The 18,861-nt window shown below is 41.4% G+C and overlaps 1 protein-coding gene across 1 annotated transcript in view; it reads right to left on the bottom strand.

The window, feature by feature from the left end:
• EIF2AK1 (eukaryotic translation initiation factor 2 alpha kinase 1) overlaps positions 1-18,288 on the bottom strand; it is a 32,262-nt gene extending 13,974 nt beyond the window's left edge. The window contains exons 1-10 of the mRNA XM_025986228.2: positions 18,008-18,288; positions 11,020-11,178; positions 7,649-7,782; positions 6,249-6,286; positions 4,918-5,017; positions 4,290-4,370; positions 3,319-3,418; positions 2,714-2,771; positions 1,706-2,027; positions 402-513 (exon numbers count right to left, since the gene is read on the bottom strand). Of these exons, the coding sequence (XP_025842013.1) occupies positions 402-513; positions 1,706-2,027; positions 2,714-2,771; positions 3,319-3,418; positions 4,290-4,370; positions 4,918-5,017; positions 6,249-6,286; positions 7,649-7,782; positions 11,020-11,178; positions 18,008-18,125 (1,222 nt within the window). The 5' untranslated portion in view covers positions 18,126-18,288. The remainder of the gene's footprint in view (positions 1-401; positions 514-1,705; positions 2,028-2,713; positions 2,772-3,318; positions 3,419-4,289; positions 4,371-4,917; positions 5,018-6,248; positions 6,287-7,648; positions 7,783-11,019; positions 11,179-18,007) is intronic.
• Between the last annotated feature and the right edge of the window lie 573 nt (positions 18,289-18,861).

The raw sequence follows: 18,861 nt of genomic DNA on the forward strand, positions 1-18,861 counted from the left end.
GTCCGGGGATTGAGTCCTGCATCGGGCTTCCTGCATGGAGCCTGCTTCTCCCTCTGCCTGTGTCTCTGCCTCTCTCTCTCTCTCTCTCTCTGTGCATGTGCCTCTCATGAATAAACAGAATCTTAAAAAAAAAAAGAAAATTCTTTTTCTGCCCCAATCATTAACCTAAATTCTAGCACATTACTGCTTAAGACACCCATAAATATATCTCTATCTCAGAGAAAATTAACTTCCAAATGCCTGTATGTTCTTGAGAATGTTGAAATAAGCACAACTGTTTGTTTTAAAAAGGTGACTTTTTTCCCCTGAGTCTAAAGCACCTGGAAGTAGTTCCTACTTCAGAAGATCCTCCTGTCTCTCCACCTCCCAGCCCCGTGTTTAGAGATCCATCTGGTACTCACATGCAGATTCGTCCACATACTGCCGACCCCGCTGGTTTCTCTCCACTATCCAGTCCCACAGGGAGAGCTCGCACAGCTGCATCTGGATGTGCAGCATCAAGTGGTACTGCACCTGGGGGACGACACGGCTGGCTCCCACCTTTGCACGACTTGCTCGCATTATTCATTTAGTCAATAGATACTCACTTGCCTCCTCTAGGCAGAGCAGGGGGCTAAGTGCTCAGGAAAGAGACGACAAACACACGTCTGCCTGAGAAGCCAAAAGTCTTGTGAAAGAGACAGAGGAATAAAGGAACGCCTAAAATGGCGAGTCAGAATCTGAGTGGGCAGGGGGAGGCCCAGCTGCAGAATGGGACAAGCTCCTGAATGTGACACTAAGGCAGTGGCACTGAAACGACTGGGTCGGCTCGCCACACAACCAGTTTCTAAAGCTAAGACACAGCATCAAGAGGTCAGCTGTGCGGCAGGCACTCTAACGCTCTCTGTATACCCCAAAGTAGATGCACATTTTTGGAGGCTTTGCTGTGTCCATAAATAATTTGTTCAAACAAGAGGCAAGCAAAATTTAAGCTCTCTATAGTGCATTCATTTAGACACCAAGGAAAAGTTTCCCACATGTAGTCCAGAGTAACAGAATGGTTCTGATGAAAAGTCCCTCAAACCCAACTCTTGTGTACTCAGATGACCCTGTTCAAAGCTTTGTCTCCTAAAAAGTGCATGCACAGAGCCACATACTCCTGCGCAGTAAGAATCAGTTCTGCGTGCACATATACAGATAGCACATACAGTTCTGTAATCCCAGCAGGCCAGATTATACTGAGACCCTGTTAGCGTTCAAGGTTTTTAACACTAAGACTCCACACTGGTGAAAGTATGTGACAGTCTCAATAGCACATGGGTGTGACCCTTAATGATAGTGTCCTGAAAATGGACCTGCTGATCTCTCTTCCCCTCTCTCCCAAAGTCACATTCCAAACTACAAAAGATCTTTATGCATAAATATTGTATAGCAGGAGGCGAACACACAACAGAAACATGTGAGCGATGTTTCCAACTCCAGGGGGCACAAATGATCAGATCTAGACAGAACCAGAAAAGGCTTAGCAGGCATTAAATTAAGTAAAGGAGGGCAAAACCCAACACAAGGGCCACAGGCCAGGGGGACGAGGAGGGGAGAGACTGACAAAGACAGATGAAGAGTGAGGGATAGAGGGGACGGAGGGAGGTCACATCCTAGGCATGGTCCTCCACATCATAACTATTTGAGCATCAAATCATCAGTAGGTTCTGGTAAAGTGATCTACCTCTGTCTGCCCCAACAAACTTAAGTTTTCAGAAGATTCCCCAGTGGATGTGAAATTCTCTTCTAAGTCGGAATGCTGCCTAAGTGGCAGCTGATGTTCAATAATTGAGCTGGAAGGCAAATCAGCCAAACCATTTGTTTGGAGAAAACTGGGTGATTCAAATTCACTGGTGTCTCTGGGGATTAAACTGGTGCTGTAGTTCACCAATCTATTATTCGGATTTTCAATGCCAGATTTTCCTAAGGACTTGTCTTTTCCTGAGGTGAACTCGGCGAAGATAATGGATGAGCTGTTACTTTCATCATTTTTAACATGTTGATTTCTGGAGGGGGGAAAAAAACAGTAAAGATAAAAATCAATGTAAAAAAAGATCAAGAGGGGATTCCTGGGTGGCTCAGCGGTTTAGCCCCTGCCTTTGGCCCAGGGCGTGATCCTGGAGTCCCGGGATCAAGTCCCGCGTCGGGCTCCTGGCATGGAGCCTGCTTCTCCCTCCTCCTGTGTCTCTGCCTCTCTCTCTCTCTCTCTCTCTATGTCTATCATAAACAAATAAATAAATCTTAAAAAAAAAAAAGATCAAGAATAACTCAGCTGTCCCTTCAAACCTACATATATGGGCAGCCCTGGTGGCGCAGCGGTTTAGTGCCGCCTGCAGCCCAGGGTGTGATCCTGGAGACCCTGGATGGAGTCCCACGTCAGGCTCTCTGCATGGTGCCTGCTTCTCCCTCTGCCTGTGTCTCTACCTCTCTCTCTCTCTCTCTCTCATGAATAAATAAAGAAATCTTAAAAAAAAAAAAAAAAAAAAACTACATATACCTCACTGGTAAACACTGGAAGCAAATGGTATCAAATCTCTCTAGCAGCAGCATTTATTGAAAACACTAGCAGGAAACACTTGAGAGGAAGAAATCATTTATCATTTTCTAATGAAAATGATCAAAAAGACAAAGAAAACTCAGTGCAGGGGACAGGTTATACCTAACTTGTCAAACTACACACCGATTCACATACCTGTCACCCTCCTCGTCAGAGATCACTTCCAGAGATGGCAGCTGAATAGAAATTCGATCTGCAAAAGGAAACAAACAAAAATAACACATCTTCAGGCAGCCTAGCTTTCTAATGTATGATCAAAGACAGAGCTAAAATAACACCAAAGGAGACCACAAGTCTAAAAATGTTAATACTTTCTGGCAAAATGCAATATAACAAGGTCATTCAAATGCCTGGCACATTTTAGGAACCATAAAAACAGACCAGTTCAACTATGCCAGGGGAGCAAACTTTCCATAGTGGGCCCGAGAGCAACTGTTGCAGGTTTTGTGGGCCCCAAAGGACTCTGCACCATAACTGAGTTCAGCTGTTGTAGTGCAAAAGCAGCCACAGACAATACACAAATGAATGAGCCTATGTCCTATCCTAACACACTTTATTCACTGACATGAAATTTGATTTCATATAGCTTTCACAAAATATTCTTTTGATTCCTCTTTAAACTACTTAAACATGTAAGAAAATACTCTCAGCTTGGGGATGCACCAAAACAGGGGCAGGCCGGTTTGGCCCATAGGCCACAGTTGGCCAAGCCTTCAGCTATATCATCTATAACTGCTTACCTTGTGCGTGGGCCATGTGAACATGTTCTATCCAAGCAGTGTGATAGCCTACTATGTTAGGATGCTGAAGGCCTGCCAGCACCTTCACTTCCCGTAGTACCTAAAGAGGAAACGAACGCACTTATATCCAGCCTTTACTGACAACTTGTTAAATGTGTACGGTATCAAAATGCTACGTGTTCCAGAGCAAAACGGTAAAAATCCAACTGAACAAAGAATCTAAACTACATTAAAATAATCAGAATATTTCTGAGAGGCAAATAGAATTATTACAGCAACAAAATAACTTATATGCATCTAGTGCTTTACGCTTTTCAGAGCCTATTTATATTCATTCTCTCATTTTATTCCTCCTAGTAAGTCCAGAGCTTGCTTCAGCACACATATACTACTACTAGCAAGTCCAGTCCTGCTGTCACCACTATGTCAAGGACAAGAGACTAGGTCATTTATTTGTCCAGGACCACAGAACATGTCAGGGGGAAGACCAGAACCTGAACTGAGCTCCTATTTTTTCTAACAAGCTACACTGTATACTTTCTTTAAAGATTAATTTCCCCAGCAATGATCCTGAAATGTGGTCAGAAGCGTCTATTCAAAATTAAGTCAACAGGCACCTGGGTGGCTCAGTCACTTAAGCATCCAACCCTTGATCTCAGCTTGGGTGATCAAGCCCCACATTGGACTCTGTGCTGAGCATGGAGTCTACCTGGGATTCTGTGTCTCTCTCTCCTGCTGTCCCGGCACCCCATTCACACTCTCACTCTCTTAAGCTCTCTCAAAAAGAAATTTTTTTATTAAAAATTAAGTCAAATAAAAATTTGGTTTTGATGTTTGCTTTTATATAGCCCACTCTTAGTAAACTTAGCGATCCACAACACCTAATATTTGCCAAATATACATACATACATAACTCTTTCAAAAGAACCTACTCAATTACTTAAAATAAATACACTTAAAAAAAATCATACCTTCATACAATCTGTTTTAGTTGCACCATTAATCAGGATTTTTTTAATTGCATAATACTGACCATCTAATTTATTCCTGACCTAAAAAGCAGAAGAAAAGAAAAAGTATTTGTGCCATTAAATTCAACTGAATGGAGCAAATTAGTCCAACCTGAGCTTAAGATCCAAACTAGCTAAAAAGGTGAATTTAAATGAAAGACCAGGGTCTTTAATATGGTCAGGGAAGTCGACCAGTCAGCTCAACAAGAAGCTTCCAAACTGCACTGAGTCTCCAACCCCTAGAGACTCTAGGTCTGAAAAATGGGGAAGTCCCTGCCACACACACACACACACACACACACACACACACACACAAACCATGAAGCTCAAAATACAAATGCACAACTTTCTTTAGTGATATATTTTTAAGTAAATCAATGTGGTTTCCAAAATCTGCCTAAACCACCAATGTGGTTAGGAAAAAGTTAAAACCTGCCCACTTCCTTATAAATGACAAATTTTAAGGAAAAGTAATATACATCCTTTCTAGGAACTTCCCTTGGAGCACTTTAAATAGTAATCATGAGAACAGCTTCTCAAAACACATTTATTCAGGGTAGGAGGTCAAAAGTGATCTGTGGAAAACAACCTTGTACACTCTTCCGTATCCACCTTTGCCTAAGACAGCAAGCTCTTCAAATTCATTTAGGTAACGTGAAGTCTGTGCTTCAAAGGCTATTTCCCTTGATCTAAAAGTGAAATACAAACAACTAATCAATTTTAAAGCATGAGAGAACCATGTGCCCACCGTATCACTAACCTGTCAAACCTTGCTAATCACTAAGTTGTGATTTGAAAAGAGGAGTCAAAATTTTTCATTCTCTAGGAAGAAAACTATTTGCTAAGCAAATTGACAGGTAATAAAGATAGCAAGGGGAAAAAACAGATGCCAAAGGGATTGTTAATCAAATAATCAAGTATACTACCAGTAATTCGTATTCTAATTAGAAATTATCAGTTTTATTATTTAATTCAATTAGCTGACATATGGTACATCATTAGTTTCAGATGTAGTTTCCAATAATCCATCAGTTGCGTATAACATCCAGTGATCATCACATCATGTGCCCCTCCTTAATGTCCGTCACCCACTTTCCCCATCCCCTTTCTCTCCAGGAATTATCAATGTTTTAAAGCAGGAGTCCTAAGGATAACTAACATGCTGATTAGCTGAGCTCAGTAATAAATTTACTTATATTTCTTAATGAGAGGGCACCTGGGTGTCTCAGTCAGTTAAGCATCTGTCTTCAGCTCAGGGCATGATCTCAGCAGGGAGTCTGCTTCTCCCTCTCCCTCTGCTCCTCCCCTGTTTGGGCTTGCATGTGCACACACTCTCTCTCTTTAAAACATAAATTCTTTCAAAAAATTCTTAATGATAAACTATTAGGGATCCCTGGGTGGCGCAGCGGTTTAGCGCCTGCCTTTGGCCCAGGGCGCGATCCTGGAGACTCGGGATCGAATCCCACATCGGGCTCCCGGTGCATGGAGCCTGCTTCTCCCTCTGCCTGTGTCTCTGCCTCTCTTTCTCTCTCTGTGTGACTATCATAAATAAATTTTTAAAAATTAAAAAAAAAAATGATAAACTATTAATGAATTACAGATTTTAAACTAGCATTTCCTACATATAGCCAAAATTCAGTGTTGTTCCCCTGACAGAGACTGGGTATCAGTGCTCTGAATTAAGGGCAGGGCCTATGGAATCCACACAGAATGGGGGAGTGGCATAAGGGGGAGGGGAACGAGAAGTAAAGTAAATCTTAGAGCAGTAATCAATTTCTGAGAATAAAGCTTTCAAAATTTTCATAAACTACCCTAACTACATTATTTTTAACCCCAAAACTAATTTCTGATTAATTCAGAATCAGTTCTTAACCTTAATTTCTTTCAGCACAATCACGGATGTATCTAACTAACACGTACCTGATCTTCTGGGTATGAGAATTATCTTCACAAGGATCCTAAAATCAGAAAATTCCTTTTAAAAGCATTTTAGGCAAATTTCATGGAATGAGGACTCTAACAAAATTCAATGTCACATTAATAATCCCAAATATTCAAATAATACTTAAAAAAAGAAAAACATTCTGGCTTTTTCAATATCACCTAGAGGTTTACAACTGAAAATGTTTGTCTTAGCCAAAAGATCACTACTGAAAAAGCTAGATTCTGGGATCCCTGGGTGGCGCAGCGGTTTAGCACCTGCCTTTGGCCCGGGGCACGATCCTGGAGACCCGGGATCGAATCCCGCATCGGGCTCCCGGTGCATGGAGCCTGCTTCTCCCTCTGCCTGTGTGTCTGCCTCTCTCTCTCTCTGTGTGACTATCATAAATAAATAAAAATTAAAAATTAAAAAAAATTTAAAAAAAAAAAAAAGCTAGATTCTTGCCATCCACTGATAAGGCTAAGAACTTACCAAAGAGCTCTGTCAGCAAATAATTCTGACTTCACCTTCAAAATAGATGCAGAAATAGACCACTTCTCACACCTCCACTGCTACCACCCAATCCAAGTCACCATCACCTCTTGCCTGTATGACCACCTGTCTCCCTGCCTTGGCCTTTTATTTCCTCCGTCTATTCTCAACACAGTAGTTGCAGTGGTCCATTAAAATATAAATCAGAACACCTCATTCCTTGGCTCAAAATCCTGTAAAGCTTCGCACTTGACTCTGAGTTAAAAACCAAAGATGTTATGATGGTCTCAAGATCCTCCACCATCTGCCCATCCCAATGCCCTTCGCTTCCCTACCTTTCCCACACGCTCCTCCTACTTACTCTCCTCCAGCCATATGGCTGCCAGGCAGCTTCCCAAACACACCGAGCACACTGCTACCCCAGGAATGACTGTCCCTCTGCCTACAATGCTTTCCTCCAGATTGAAGCATGGCTCGTACTCTCAACTGCAGCTCCTGATTTCAGTAACTGGACACCCTGCCACACGTTTTCTAATCTCCTTCTCCACTTTATGTTTCTCCTTAACACTTACCACCATGCAACTCTCCCTTTATTTTTATAGATTTTTAGGTTTCTATTGCTGACTGCCCCCCCATCAGAACATAAGCTAAAAAAAAAAATAAAAAATAAGCTCCATGAGAGCAGGTGCTTTTATCTGTTGTCTATTTTGTTTGCTGCTTGAATCCCAGCTCCTACAACATAGCCTAGCACACAGTAATCATTCAACAAATATTTGTTGAATAAACAAATTAAGGTCAACATTTTCATAAACCTGCATATAACTAGGATTTCATAATGCTTTAAAATACAGTTCTCCTGAAATTAAAATGCTTTTGTCATACACAAAGTTTGTATTTTAGTGCTTACCTGACGAACTCTCTCTTTAGCAGATCTCATTAAATGAGTAATAGCTCTGTTGTGATGTAGCCTCAATGAGCTAAACTCATCACTACAGGTGAAAGAAGACAGCAGCCCCATTTTGATAAAGGTCTGGCAAAGCACTAGAAAAAGAATATGGACATAATCAGAAAGGCCTTCAATAAAATGGCAATTTTAAAGAGACTAGAGAACAACAGCCTTTATTAAAAAAAAAAAAAAAAAAAAAGTGGGGCACCTGGGTGGCTCAGTCAGTTAAGCATCTGCCTTTGGCTCAGGTCATGATCCTGGGGTCCTGGGATGGAGCTCCAAGTTGGGTTCCCTGCTCAATAGGGAGCCTGCAGCTCTCTCCCACTGCCCCTCCCCCCCCCAATCGTGTGTGTGCATGCACGCACACACTCTCACTAATAAACAAAATCTTGAAAAAAAAAAAAAAAGAAAAGCCTCTGTAAGATAAAAGTTATGTTTATACGTATTATAATTTGGGGATTAACCCTCCAATAGAGAAGGAACAGTCGGTACTCTGAGTGATCAGGGGCACATCTAGAATTACCTATTTGATACAGAGAAGTCATTTGTTTACCATGCCTGGTCAGCTGGTAAAGCACAAAGCTGTTTTTAAAAAGGCAAGAAAAAAATGTAGACTTACTAGTCTCCCAACATTCAAACACATCACCTTTTGTTGACAGGCAATGAAGTAAGAACAAAGGCAACAGTGAAAACATGATTAGAACTGAAAACAAAAGTGACTTATTGTTTTCAGCTGTGGACTGATGATCTCTAACCAACAAGGAGTACAAAGGGATGTGCGCAGACCAAATACTAGGGGAAAGTCAAGTCTGAAGTCACAACACCAAGCTGCTCAGAAAAAGAAGTTTCTACAGAAGTGCTTGGCTTTTATTTATTCAAGGAATACAGATACCATGGAGAATATTCTTTTTTTTTTTTTTTTTTTTTTTTTTTGAGCACTAGGCCAGAGGTCTTAGGTGACCTGTCGGTCAAAGCCTGGTGCATGCTAGTCTGGTCAGGAGCCAAACGTGTCAGAGGACTTTCTTCAGTAGCTGGTTAGCTCTGACTTGTTAGCAACACACAAGTAGTTAATTGTGGGGTTAGCATTTTGGCACTCCCCCCTCCACAGAGCTCTGTAGGCTCCTAAGGAGGAATAGAGATGTTACGTGGCACCTGATACTATAGTAACCCATTATAAATGGGCAAGGTCCTGGTAGTGTTACTGTGGAGTAAGCTCAGGCAACACACAGGAGCCAGAGGGAACCCAAGAATATTCTTTCTATATGGGTAACTTCATTAGATTATCCACTAGTTAAATAACATCAAAAACATTTTAGATATACTTTGTTTAAAAGTTCGGTCACTAAGGAGAGCACAGGATGTAATGAGCACTGAGTTTTATATAAGACTGATGAATCACAGAACTCTACCTCTAAAATTAATAATACACTACGTGTTTACTAACTGAAATTAATTTTAAAAACTTTTTTAAAAAGAATAAGCAAAAATACAATTAGGAAGAATATGTTACAAAATTCTAATGATATAAAATTAGGTTAAATAATAAATAAATAAATTTTTAAATAAATAAAGTGGGTAAAATAATTTACATAAGTAAACAAATAAAAGTTCAGTCACCTACAAAGAAATCCAAAAATATCTTAAAATCAACAAGATTCAGATTTGCTTTAATTAGGAGCCAGATTACTACCCCAAAATCATTACAATCTGCTTTTCTATACAATGAGCTCAATACAATAATGCCCAGCTACCTGCACTCTGGAACCTACAAGAACACCCGTTTTATACACTTGTATATTTCCCACGTCCCATCAAGTTCATTAAAACACCAATCTACCTTTAAAATATTACTCTCTAAGGTCACATAAAGGTAGCTCTACGTTTGAGGATTTCTAACACTAAATAAGATTTGGAAAGACTTTTTTGGTAAAAGATTCTTAGAATCTGTGGTTGGAGCTATTAAAGAGACCATAATGTTCTCAATGAGCTGGACCAAAAACAACATGATCCATAATTCTGCTCATGTCTATGCATGCTCAAGCTTCTCATATACGTAACATATGGCAGCAATAAAAATAAATTATTTCAAATACTGTGGTATAATAAAAAACATATTTGGTCTGGTTTCCTGAAACTCACATAGCTTCTAAAATTCTTGTGATTTCCCAAGGGCTGGGGGTACTAGGAGCATCTTTTGTTCTAATATTTGGTCTTTGACTTTAGTTCCTGACACAAGAACTTCTAAGACCCTTGTAATCTCCAGTAATAACAGTGTTTTTTGTATGCTAATGAGATGACTGGAGATCCCCAAGAGAACTTCAAAGGGGGACTTGTCACCAGAAAGACCAAGCCATGATTAGAAGCTTGGAGTTTTCAGCTCCACCCCTCCATTCTCCAGGGAGAAAAGGGCTGAAGATGGAGTTAATAATTGATCATGCCACCATGATGAAGACTCCATAAAAACCCCTCAAAACAAAAAAATCCCTCAAAAGGGATTCAGAGAGCTTCTGGGTGAGCATTTCCATACACCAGGAGAGTGGTGCACCCAACTCCATAGAACAGAAGTTCCTGTACTCTGGTCCTCGCCCTATGTGCCTCTTTATCTAGCTGTTCACCTGTATTGGTCATCATATCCTCTCTTATATAATAAACCCAGAAGCACAAGTGTCTCCCTGAGTACTATGAGCTATTACAGCAAATTATTAAAACTGAGAGGGCAAGAGTGGACGCTTGATTGTGAACAATTTACAGCCAGGTCGGACACAAGTATGGGTAACCTAAGGACATGGTGGACCCACTACTTGCAACCAGCATCTGAAATGAAGGCAGTCTGTGGGACTGAGCCTTAGCCTGTGGGATCTGACATTAACTTCAGGTAGACAGTGTCAGAATTGAACTGAATTGTAGGACACCCAGCTGGTATCAGAAAACTAGTCAGTATGGAGGAAAAAAACCACACATTTGGTGTCAGAAGTACTCTGTAGATGAAAACAGTCTCCTATTCAACAACATAGACTGCAGCTGGTTCAAGGCTCTGGTCAAGAACTAGCTCAGAATGAGTACTTACGATGTTCGTTTGGCTGCTCACTGACTAAACCATGATAAATCTTCAAAAATTATATGAATGATCATGTTACAGAGACAAAACAACTATTTTTTTGTTAAATACAGCCAACTTCATGGTTATTAATCTTTTGGAGTTCCCAATGCATTCAAGGGATACAAACTATTAATACTCATTTCAAATGTTTACATATCAGCTGCTTTTCAGACCCACATCAAACAACATAGAATTTCTACAAGGTTAATTTAGAAGAGTTATTCTTACTAACATTTAAACACCTGTCTTGAACGGAGCGGGTTTGGTTCATGCACATGGCTCAAGTGCTCCAGCAAAGAGACGAGCAAGAGTTGGTTTGCAACTGCAAAAGGGAAAGTCGGCTGTTGTAGGGGTCCTTTTAATACTTGGAGTTCTGCTGGGACATCAGATTCTAAAAATTAAAAGAGGAAAAAAATGTTTATAAATGGGAAACATATCCCACAATGACAAAACAGCATCTTTTAATTAATGAAACACAAACTTCTGACATTTAAGGAAATAAAACACAAGAAATAGTAGTTAGCTGAGTGGGGTTAATCAAGATGGACTTTCCAGAATTGAGTGTTGAGTTGAATTCTGGAAGTTGGAAGACCAGCAAAAGGATACCATCAGAGGGAGGGTGAGAGTTGGTAGTAAGGTTTGTGCAAAATCAGAAATAAACGAATGAGTAACATTCAGGCGAATTAGCGGGAACTAGCGGGAACTAGGAAAGGCTTCCTAGTCAAAGTCAGAAATAAACGAATGAATAAACATTCAGGCGAACTAGCGAAAACTAGGAAAGGCTTCCTTCCTTTGAGAGGACAGTCCAGGCACCAGCACGAAGAAGGAAGTCTGGCAACAGAAAGAGGGCAAGGCAGGAGGCATGGGAATCATCAGGGGCACGTGCTGCGTGTGTGCCAGGTGTTCCACAGAAACAGTCTCATCTGGTCCTCACAAAACGGTGGAAGGTAAGTGTCACCGCTCTCACTTTACAGATGAGGATACTGACCTCATAGAGCAGTCAAGGAACTTGTAAGCAGAACGACGCCCAAGTCCATCCTCTTTCCACTACACAAGACGAAGCAGATGGACAAGCTGGCACTTCAAGTTGAAGGCTGTAAGTTCTCACTTACTGTTTGTTTCATGGATTACTGAATAGGCCAGTAACAGTAAGAAGGAAACATGTTTCAGAAAACTGTTCTGGAACATGTAATAGGTAGACAAGAAGAAGCACGCAACAGGCAACAAGAACCTAGTATAGGAGGTAAAGGACAGAAACATGGAGGAAAGAATAGGTCCCAGAGATACTGAGAAAGAAATGTAACTAGCCAATTACACAACACTAGGAGTGGGAGGATGGAGGTGCGAACAAGAGTAAAAACTCTTAGAGGGCGGGGGTTCCTGGGTGGCGCAGCGGTTTGGTGCCTGCCTTTGGCCCAGGGCGCGATTCTGGAGACCCAGGATCGAATCCCACGTCAGGCTTCTGGTGCATGGAGCCTGCTTCTCCCTCTGCCTGTGTCTCTGCCTCTCTCTCTCTCTCTGTATGACTATCATAAATTAAAAAAAAAGGGGGGGGGGACTCTTAGAGGGCTGTTAGAGAAAAGATGAGACACTGTAAGCTCTCCAGAGCTGTGGACTCACTATATTGGAAATGCCCTGCAGTTAACAGGGACCATACATCCTATATCTGCTAAGATCCTCCCCATTTAAAATAAAATAAAATATTTTATATAAAGGTCCTGGAAAAGTCAAAGTTTCCATATTCGGACCTCGTCACCAATTTCCTCTCTGACTTACAAGGTAACCAAAACCTTCCATATATGCAGATGTGCTATTCATTTTAAATGAAAACTTACTGAGTGTGGGGACAGGAAAGAATGAAAAATGTGCCCGTGTAATAACTTCTCTATGTAAAGACATCTTAAAATTAAAATATAGGGGCCTCTGGGTGACTCAGTTGTTTAAGTGTCTGCCTCAGGGTCCTGGGATCAAGCCCCACACCAGACTCTGATCAGTGGGGGCTCTGCATCTCCCTCTCCCTCTGACTGCCACTCTCCCTGCTTGTGTTCTCTCTCTCTCTGTCAAATAAATTTAAAAGATTTTTTAAATTAAAAAATAAAGTTAAAATATGAATCACAAATTGAAATATTGGAGCAGCCCAGGTGGCTCAGCAGTTTAGTGCAGCCTTCAGCCCAGGGTGTGGTACTGGAGTGCCAGGATCAAGTCCCACATCGGGCTCCCTGCATGGAGCCTGCTTCTCCCTCTGCCGGTGTCTCTGCCTCTCTCTCTCTCTCTCTGTGTCTCTCATGACTGACTGACTGACTGACTGACTAAATAAATAAATAAATAAATAAAAATTCAGCTACTGCACATAGATCTAAGAAAAGATAGTAATATTTATAGAGTTCTTACAATAAAATGAAGCATAATTAAAACTCAAATAGGCTTAACATAACTAGTAACTAGTGACATATATATATTAAAATAACTATGCTACCAACATTTGCCATCAGACTGGTAACCATTTGAAGCCTGGAATACATGGTATTGTTATGAACACAGAAAAGCAGACATTTTCAATCACAGTGGGGTAAAAGTGTCTGCAACCTTTGGCAATAAATATATCATAAAATTCAAAATATGCAAACTTTTGACTCAGCACGTCGAGTTTTTGAAAATACAAGAAAATAAAGCACAACATATATATATGTAACATGTTTAGCATAACATTGTTTAGAATACTGAAAAGTTGCTAAATTATATACGTATAACAGGTTATGCAGCTATTGGAAATGATGGTGTATAAAAAGATAATCATGAATAGTCTTATCAAGTCAAAGAAGCAAGCTATAAAACAGTAATACTAATGAAGGTGAGGCAAGATACCTTCATATAAACCAACACCACCTCTCTTGTCATCATTTTACCAAAATATATCAAAACTTTTAAACTTTATTTAAACCAACAAATCCTATTTCTATAAATGTAGTCTAAGGAAATAATCAGATATCAACAAAGATTTTTGTATACAGATGTCAAACCCAATATGATTTCTAATGATAAAAAAAGAAAAATCTATTTTCCAAAAAGGCAAAGACTAAAATGATAATACAGAATGTAATGGTCTTAATGTTTTTGAACGCTAATTTATCGCAAGAAAATGTTAATATAACATCACATTTAAAAAGCAGAACATGGACAGCCCGGGTGGCTCAGTGGTTTAGTGCCGCCTTCAGCCTAGGTCCTGATCCTGGAGACCCCGGATCGAGTCCCACGTCGGGCTCCGTGCATGGAGCCTGCTTCTCCCTCTGCCTGTGTCTCTGCCTCTCTCTCTCTCTCTCTCTCTCTCTCTCCCCCTGTGTGTCTCATGAACAAATAAAATCTTTAATAAATAAAATAAAATAAAATAAAATAAAATAAAATAAAATAAAATAAAATAAAATAAAATAAAAAAAATAAAAAGCAGAACATATGGTGCCTCAGTGGCTCAGTCAGTTAAGTGTCTGCCTTTGGCTCAGGTCATGATTCCAGAATTGCACATCCAACTCCCTGCTCAGTGGAGTGTTTGTTTCTCTCTCTGCCCCTCACCCCACTGTGCTCTCTTTCTCTCTCACTGTCTCTCAAATAAATAAAATATTTTAAAAATAATAAAACATAAAAGGTTTATCATACTACTATGCTCACAATTTAAAAATACATTTATTCCATAGCTACATAAACGTACAGACAATACAAAGAATAAAACAGCAACTCTCTGCCCTCTCTGTTCCCGATAATGTATCAACAGAATTTGTACAACAAATGAAATTAATGAATATGTTGTTTTACAATCTGCCTGTATGATCCTTAGCATCTAGGCATTTACCTGGCTTACAGCAATTCTCATTAATAATAATAAATGAATACACCAAATTGTTAGCAGTGAGTCCTCTGGGATGTGAGTACAGGTGACTTTCCCCTCTTTTTCCTTTATTTATTTTAAATTTTTCAAATTATATTTCTAAATTTTTATCTTATTTAGACAAACTCAGAAATTTTTAATCCATTTATGATATCTCTGACCGAGTTTTAAATGCAAAACTCAGCAAAGAAATTTTTGCTAGGTATGTCAAAATGTAAACAGTAATCTCTGGGTGATGAGATTGTGGTTTTTAAATTTCCTTCTTCAGGCTTTTCTAGAATTTCAACATACTTTGTAATGTGAAAAAAAAATTTTTTAACACACTTAATTGTCAACAGTGGTGACATTAAGGTTTGGAGGGTTTTCTGCTTTTCTATGCTCATACTTTCCTATGTTCTACAACAAGAACATCCTACTTTTTAGTAAGAAAACAAACAAACAAACAAAAAGAATGACCAAAGTCAAGTGAACCAACTAAACCAAAAAAATGGCATCTTTACAAAAGAGCAGTGGACAAACACTCAAACGCAGGAAGACATAAAACTTCGGAAATGAAGTCTGAAGCAGAGTGCTTCCCATTCGGTCCTGATCAAGTAGAAGAGGAAGAGCAAAGTGGCTAATAGGAAAGACGAGGTCAGGCTCTCTCATAAAAGAAGAATAAACTTGATGAGATCCTAGGTGAAGTAAGAGATCGACATTTCTGCCAAGTAGGAGGGGAGGAGACAAAAAGGAAAGGGATCACCTACTGCAAGCTTCTCAGGAAAGTATGATCCATATAAATGGTCCAACATTACATAAGTGAGGAATGTGGAGGACTACTCTGAGGTAAAAATTCTGAAAAACTCAGGGATGCCTGGGTGGCTCAGTGGTTGAGCATCTGCCTTTGGCTCAGGTCGTGATTCTGGGGTCCTGGAATCAAGTACCGCCATCAGGCTCCCCACAGGGAGCCTGCTTCTCCCTCTGCCTATGTCTCTGTGTCTCTCATGAAAAATAAAATCTTTTAAAAATTCTGAAAAACTCCTATCAGATAAAAGAAAAAAAAAAAAAAACAACGAGCCTGGCAATGGGCTTACTGTTGCTCTCCTGCTGCTACCTGCTACTCCACAGCAGGAAAAGAACATACAGGAACTCTGATCAAAGTTAGTCCCTACGTAATAGACTGACAAACACAGGTTTTAGAGTTATATCTAGGCTTTGAATTTTGACTCTAAAATAAACTGGCAAAGTAACCCCCTCACATCATTCAGATGACCTTCGAGAAATCAGGTAACCACTGTTTCTACATCCACTAAAATCCACTCTACATTTTTTTCACATAAAAAGATAAATTAAAAAAAAAAAAGATAAATTATAAAAAGAAAAAAAAAGATAAATGTCTGGGTATTCCAGGCCTCTTTGAAGAAAAGGTAATATGTAAACACAAGAGTATTATTTGTAACCTCGGAAAAGGACATTTTTCAAAGCTTATCTAGATCACTCCCTTCAAGAATAATCTTTCCTTTGCAGAAAGCCTTATCATAATGTTACAGCAAAGACAGACTTGCATGTTTACAGCTGGGGCTTTTCCTTTGATATAACACTTCCCATATTATTGAGCTGCCACAGTACACCAGGTTTCATGTGAAAAAATCAGTTCGTTAAAAAAAGTTCCCTTAAACCTGTCCTCTGTCAATGACCTACTTAAATTACCACCAGTCTGTTTTTGTTCCCTTTAGGGTGAAGAATTATAGACAGTATTAGCAGTGAAGATCGAAGGACTTAAGGAATAAATTAATCTTTTCAATCCCTTGCCCTTTCTAATCCATCGCAACATGTTAATATTTGTTTCATGCTGCAACTGAGTGTATTCCCTGTAATCATCCTATGCAAACTACCATAAAGTAAAAACCTCCGTGAATTGTTATTCATTCTTCATAGCACAGTTTAGTTTTAAAAACTGCCAAAACGGGATCCCTGGGTGGCGCAGCAGTTTGGCGCCTGCCTTTGGCCCAGGGCGCGATCCTGGAGACCCAGGATCGAATCCCACGTCGGGCTCCCGGTGCATGGAGCCTGCTTCTCCCTCTGCCTGTGTCTCTGCCTCTCTCTCTATCTCTCTGTGACTATCATAAATAAATAAAAATTAAAAAAAAAATTAAAAACTGCCAAAACATGGGACACCTGGGTGGCTCAGCCAGTTGGGCGCCTACCTTCTGCTCAGGTCACGATCTCAGGGTTCTAGGATCAAGTCCGGAGTGGGACTCCCTGCTCAATCAAGAGCCTGCTTCTCTGTCTCCTTCTGCCCCTCCTCTGCTCTCTCTATCAAATAAATATTTTTTAAACTGCCCAAACGACTGATAGTAATTAAAGATCTATGAACTTTCAATAAAATCCTGGATACTCTGGTTAGAGTCAATGTTTTAGGTACCCCTCACTTTATTAAGAATAACTTGCCTGACTTAACTCCGTATCTCCTAGTAACCAAAAGCCTCAAAACAAACAAACAAAAAACAAAAAAAAAAACCTTGGGCATTTCTTTTCTTAAAACCCAAAAGACGGGATCCCTGGGTGGCTCAGCGGTTTAGCGCCTGCCTTCAGCCCAGGGCATGATCCTGGAGTCCTGGGATCGAGTCCCACGTCGGGCTCCCTGCATGGAGCCTGCTTCTCCCTCTGCCTGTGTCTCTTATGAATAAATAAAATCTTAAAAAACAAACAAACAAAAGGATGGGACGACTCTGCTGCTCAGTGGTTGAGCGTCTGCCTTTGGCTCAGGTGGTGATCCCAGGGTCCTGGGATGGAGTCCCCCATCAGGCTCCCTGCAGGGAGCCTGCTTCTCCCTCTGCCTATGTCTCTGCCTCTCTCTGTGTGTCTCTCTCATGGATGAATAAATAAAATCTTAAACACACACACACACACGGATTATTTCCATAGCGCCCCACTATCAGAGGTCTCTAACTCCCTCATCACTGCAGCAAAAGAGAAGGTACAAATTAAAACACTTAACCCGAACTGTTGAGTGTATGTCTGCAAAGTCCCCGTCTAGTAGTACAAAGCTCATTCTCGTCATCTAACAAAAACCACAACGCTCGCGAGCTGGAAAGCAGCCTGAGGTTAATCTTAGCACGTCCGGAGCCAAGTCCGCAAAGAGGAAACCACGAACAGAAACGTAAACAAACGAGTGGGTCGCGACACTCTTCAATAAATGTCTACCTTACCCAGACCGCCCTCCCGCATCTCCCCCTCGCACTGCACTCGAGTCCGGATCCAGCCGAATTCGCCCCAAGCTCACAGCCGCCTTGCCCGCCCGGGAATGAAGGTAGACGGGTGCAAGGGGAGGGCGGTCGCGGCATTCCAGGTCCCTCACCATCATACTTGGGGTCCGAGCCGTCGGCCGGGAACTCGATGGCAGGAGGCGCAGGCACAGCCTCCGCCCCGTCGCCCTCCGCCTCGCGCTCTCGGGCACCGGAGCTGCCCCCCAGCATTGCCCGCCGCCAGCCCGCCAGCCAGCCAGACTACAGCCCAGCGACGCCTCTCTCAAAACCAGCGGCGCCCGCCACCGGATCCGGAAGTAGCCCCTCGCGCAGCGGAAGACCCTCCCCGGCCTCCCGCGCGCCGCTGGCGGAGGCGGGCCCTGCCGTAGGCCCCGCCCTTTCCCCCCCTCTCCCAGGACGGGAGAGAGGGAGAGAGGGCGGATCCCGCGCGGTGCGCCCCTCGGCGCAGGCGCGCTGGTGAGCTGGTCCTCTGTGGCCCGCGACGGTCCGGGTGCGGGCCCGGGACACGCGCCACGCCCGCGGGGGCCTGAACCAACGGTCCCGGGCGTTCTCGAGACATTAGCACCCGCACAGGGGTAAGAGCGATCACATCTCACGCTAAGACTTGGATGCTCATGTAAGAAGCCCGTGTCTGCAGATTCTCATCCAAATAGATGCTCTCTGCAGATGCAACGGTGACTATTTGTCACTTGTTTTTCAAAAACACAAAAAAAGCAATAAAAGCATCTACAAGACCTATCTCAACAAGAACTGAACCTATTTTAGTCAACCGTTAAAACACTACAAAATGTGTAATACCACTTCGGTTCCAAAGTGAATCCAACCTAACAAAAATTCGCTGCTTTTAAGACTGAACTTTCTATTGAAATGATTTCAAACCTGAGACCAAGTGATCCCATGGCCACACTGCATCGACTATGATTTGGAGCCCTTGGCTTCAAAAAAT

This window comes from Vulpes vulpes, chromosome 3, assembly GCF_048418805.1.
Source record: "Vulpes vulpes isolate BD-2025 chromosome 3, VulVul3, whole genome shotgun sequence".
Taxonomy (NCBI): domain Eukaryota; kingdom Metazoa; phylum Chordata; class Mammalia; order Carnivora; family Canidae; genus Vulpes; species Vulpes vulpes.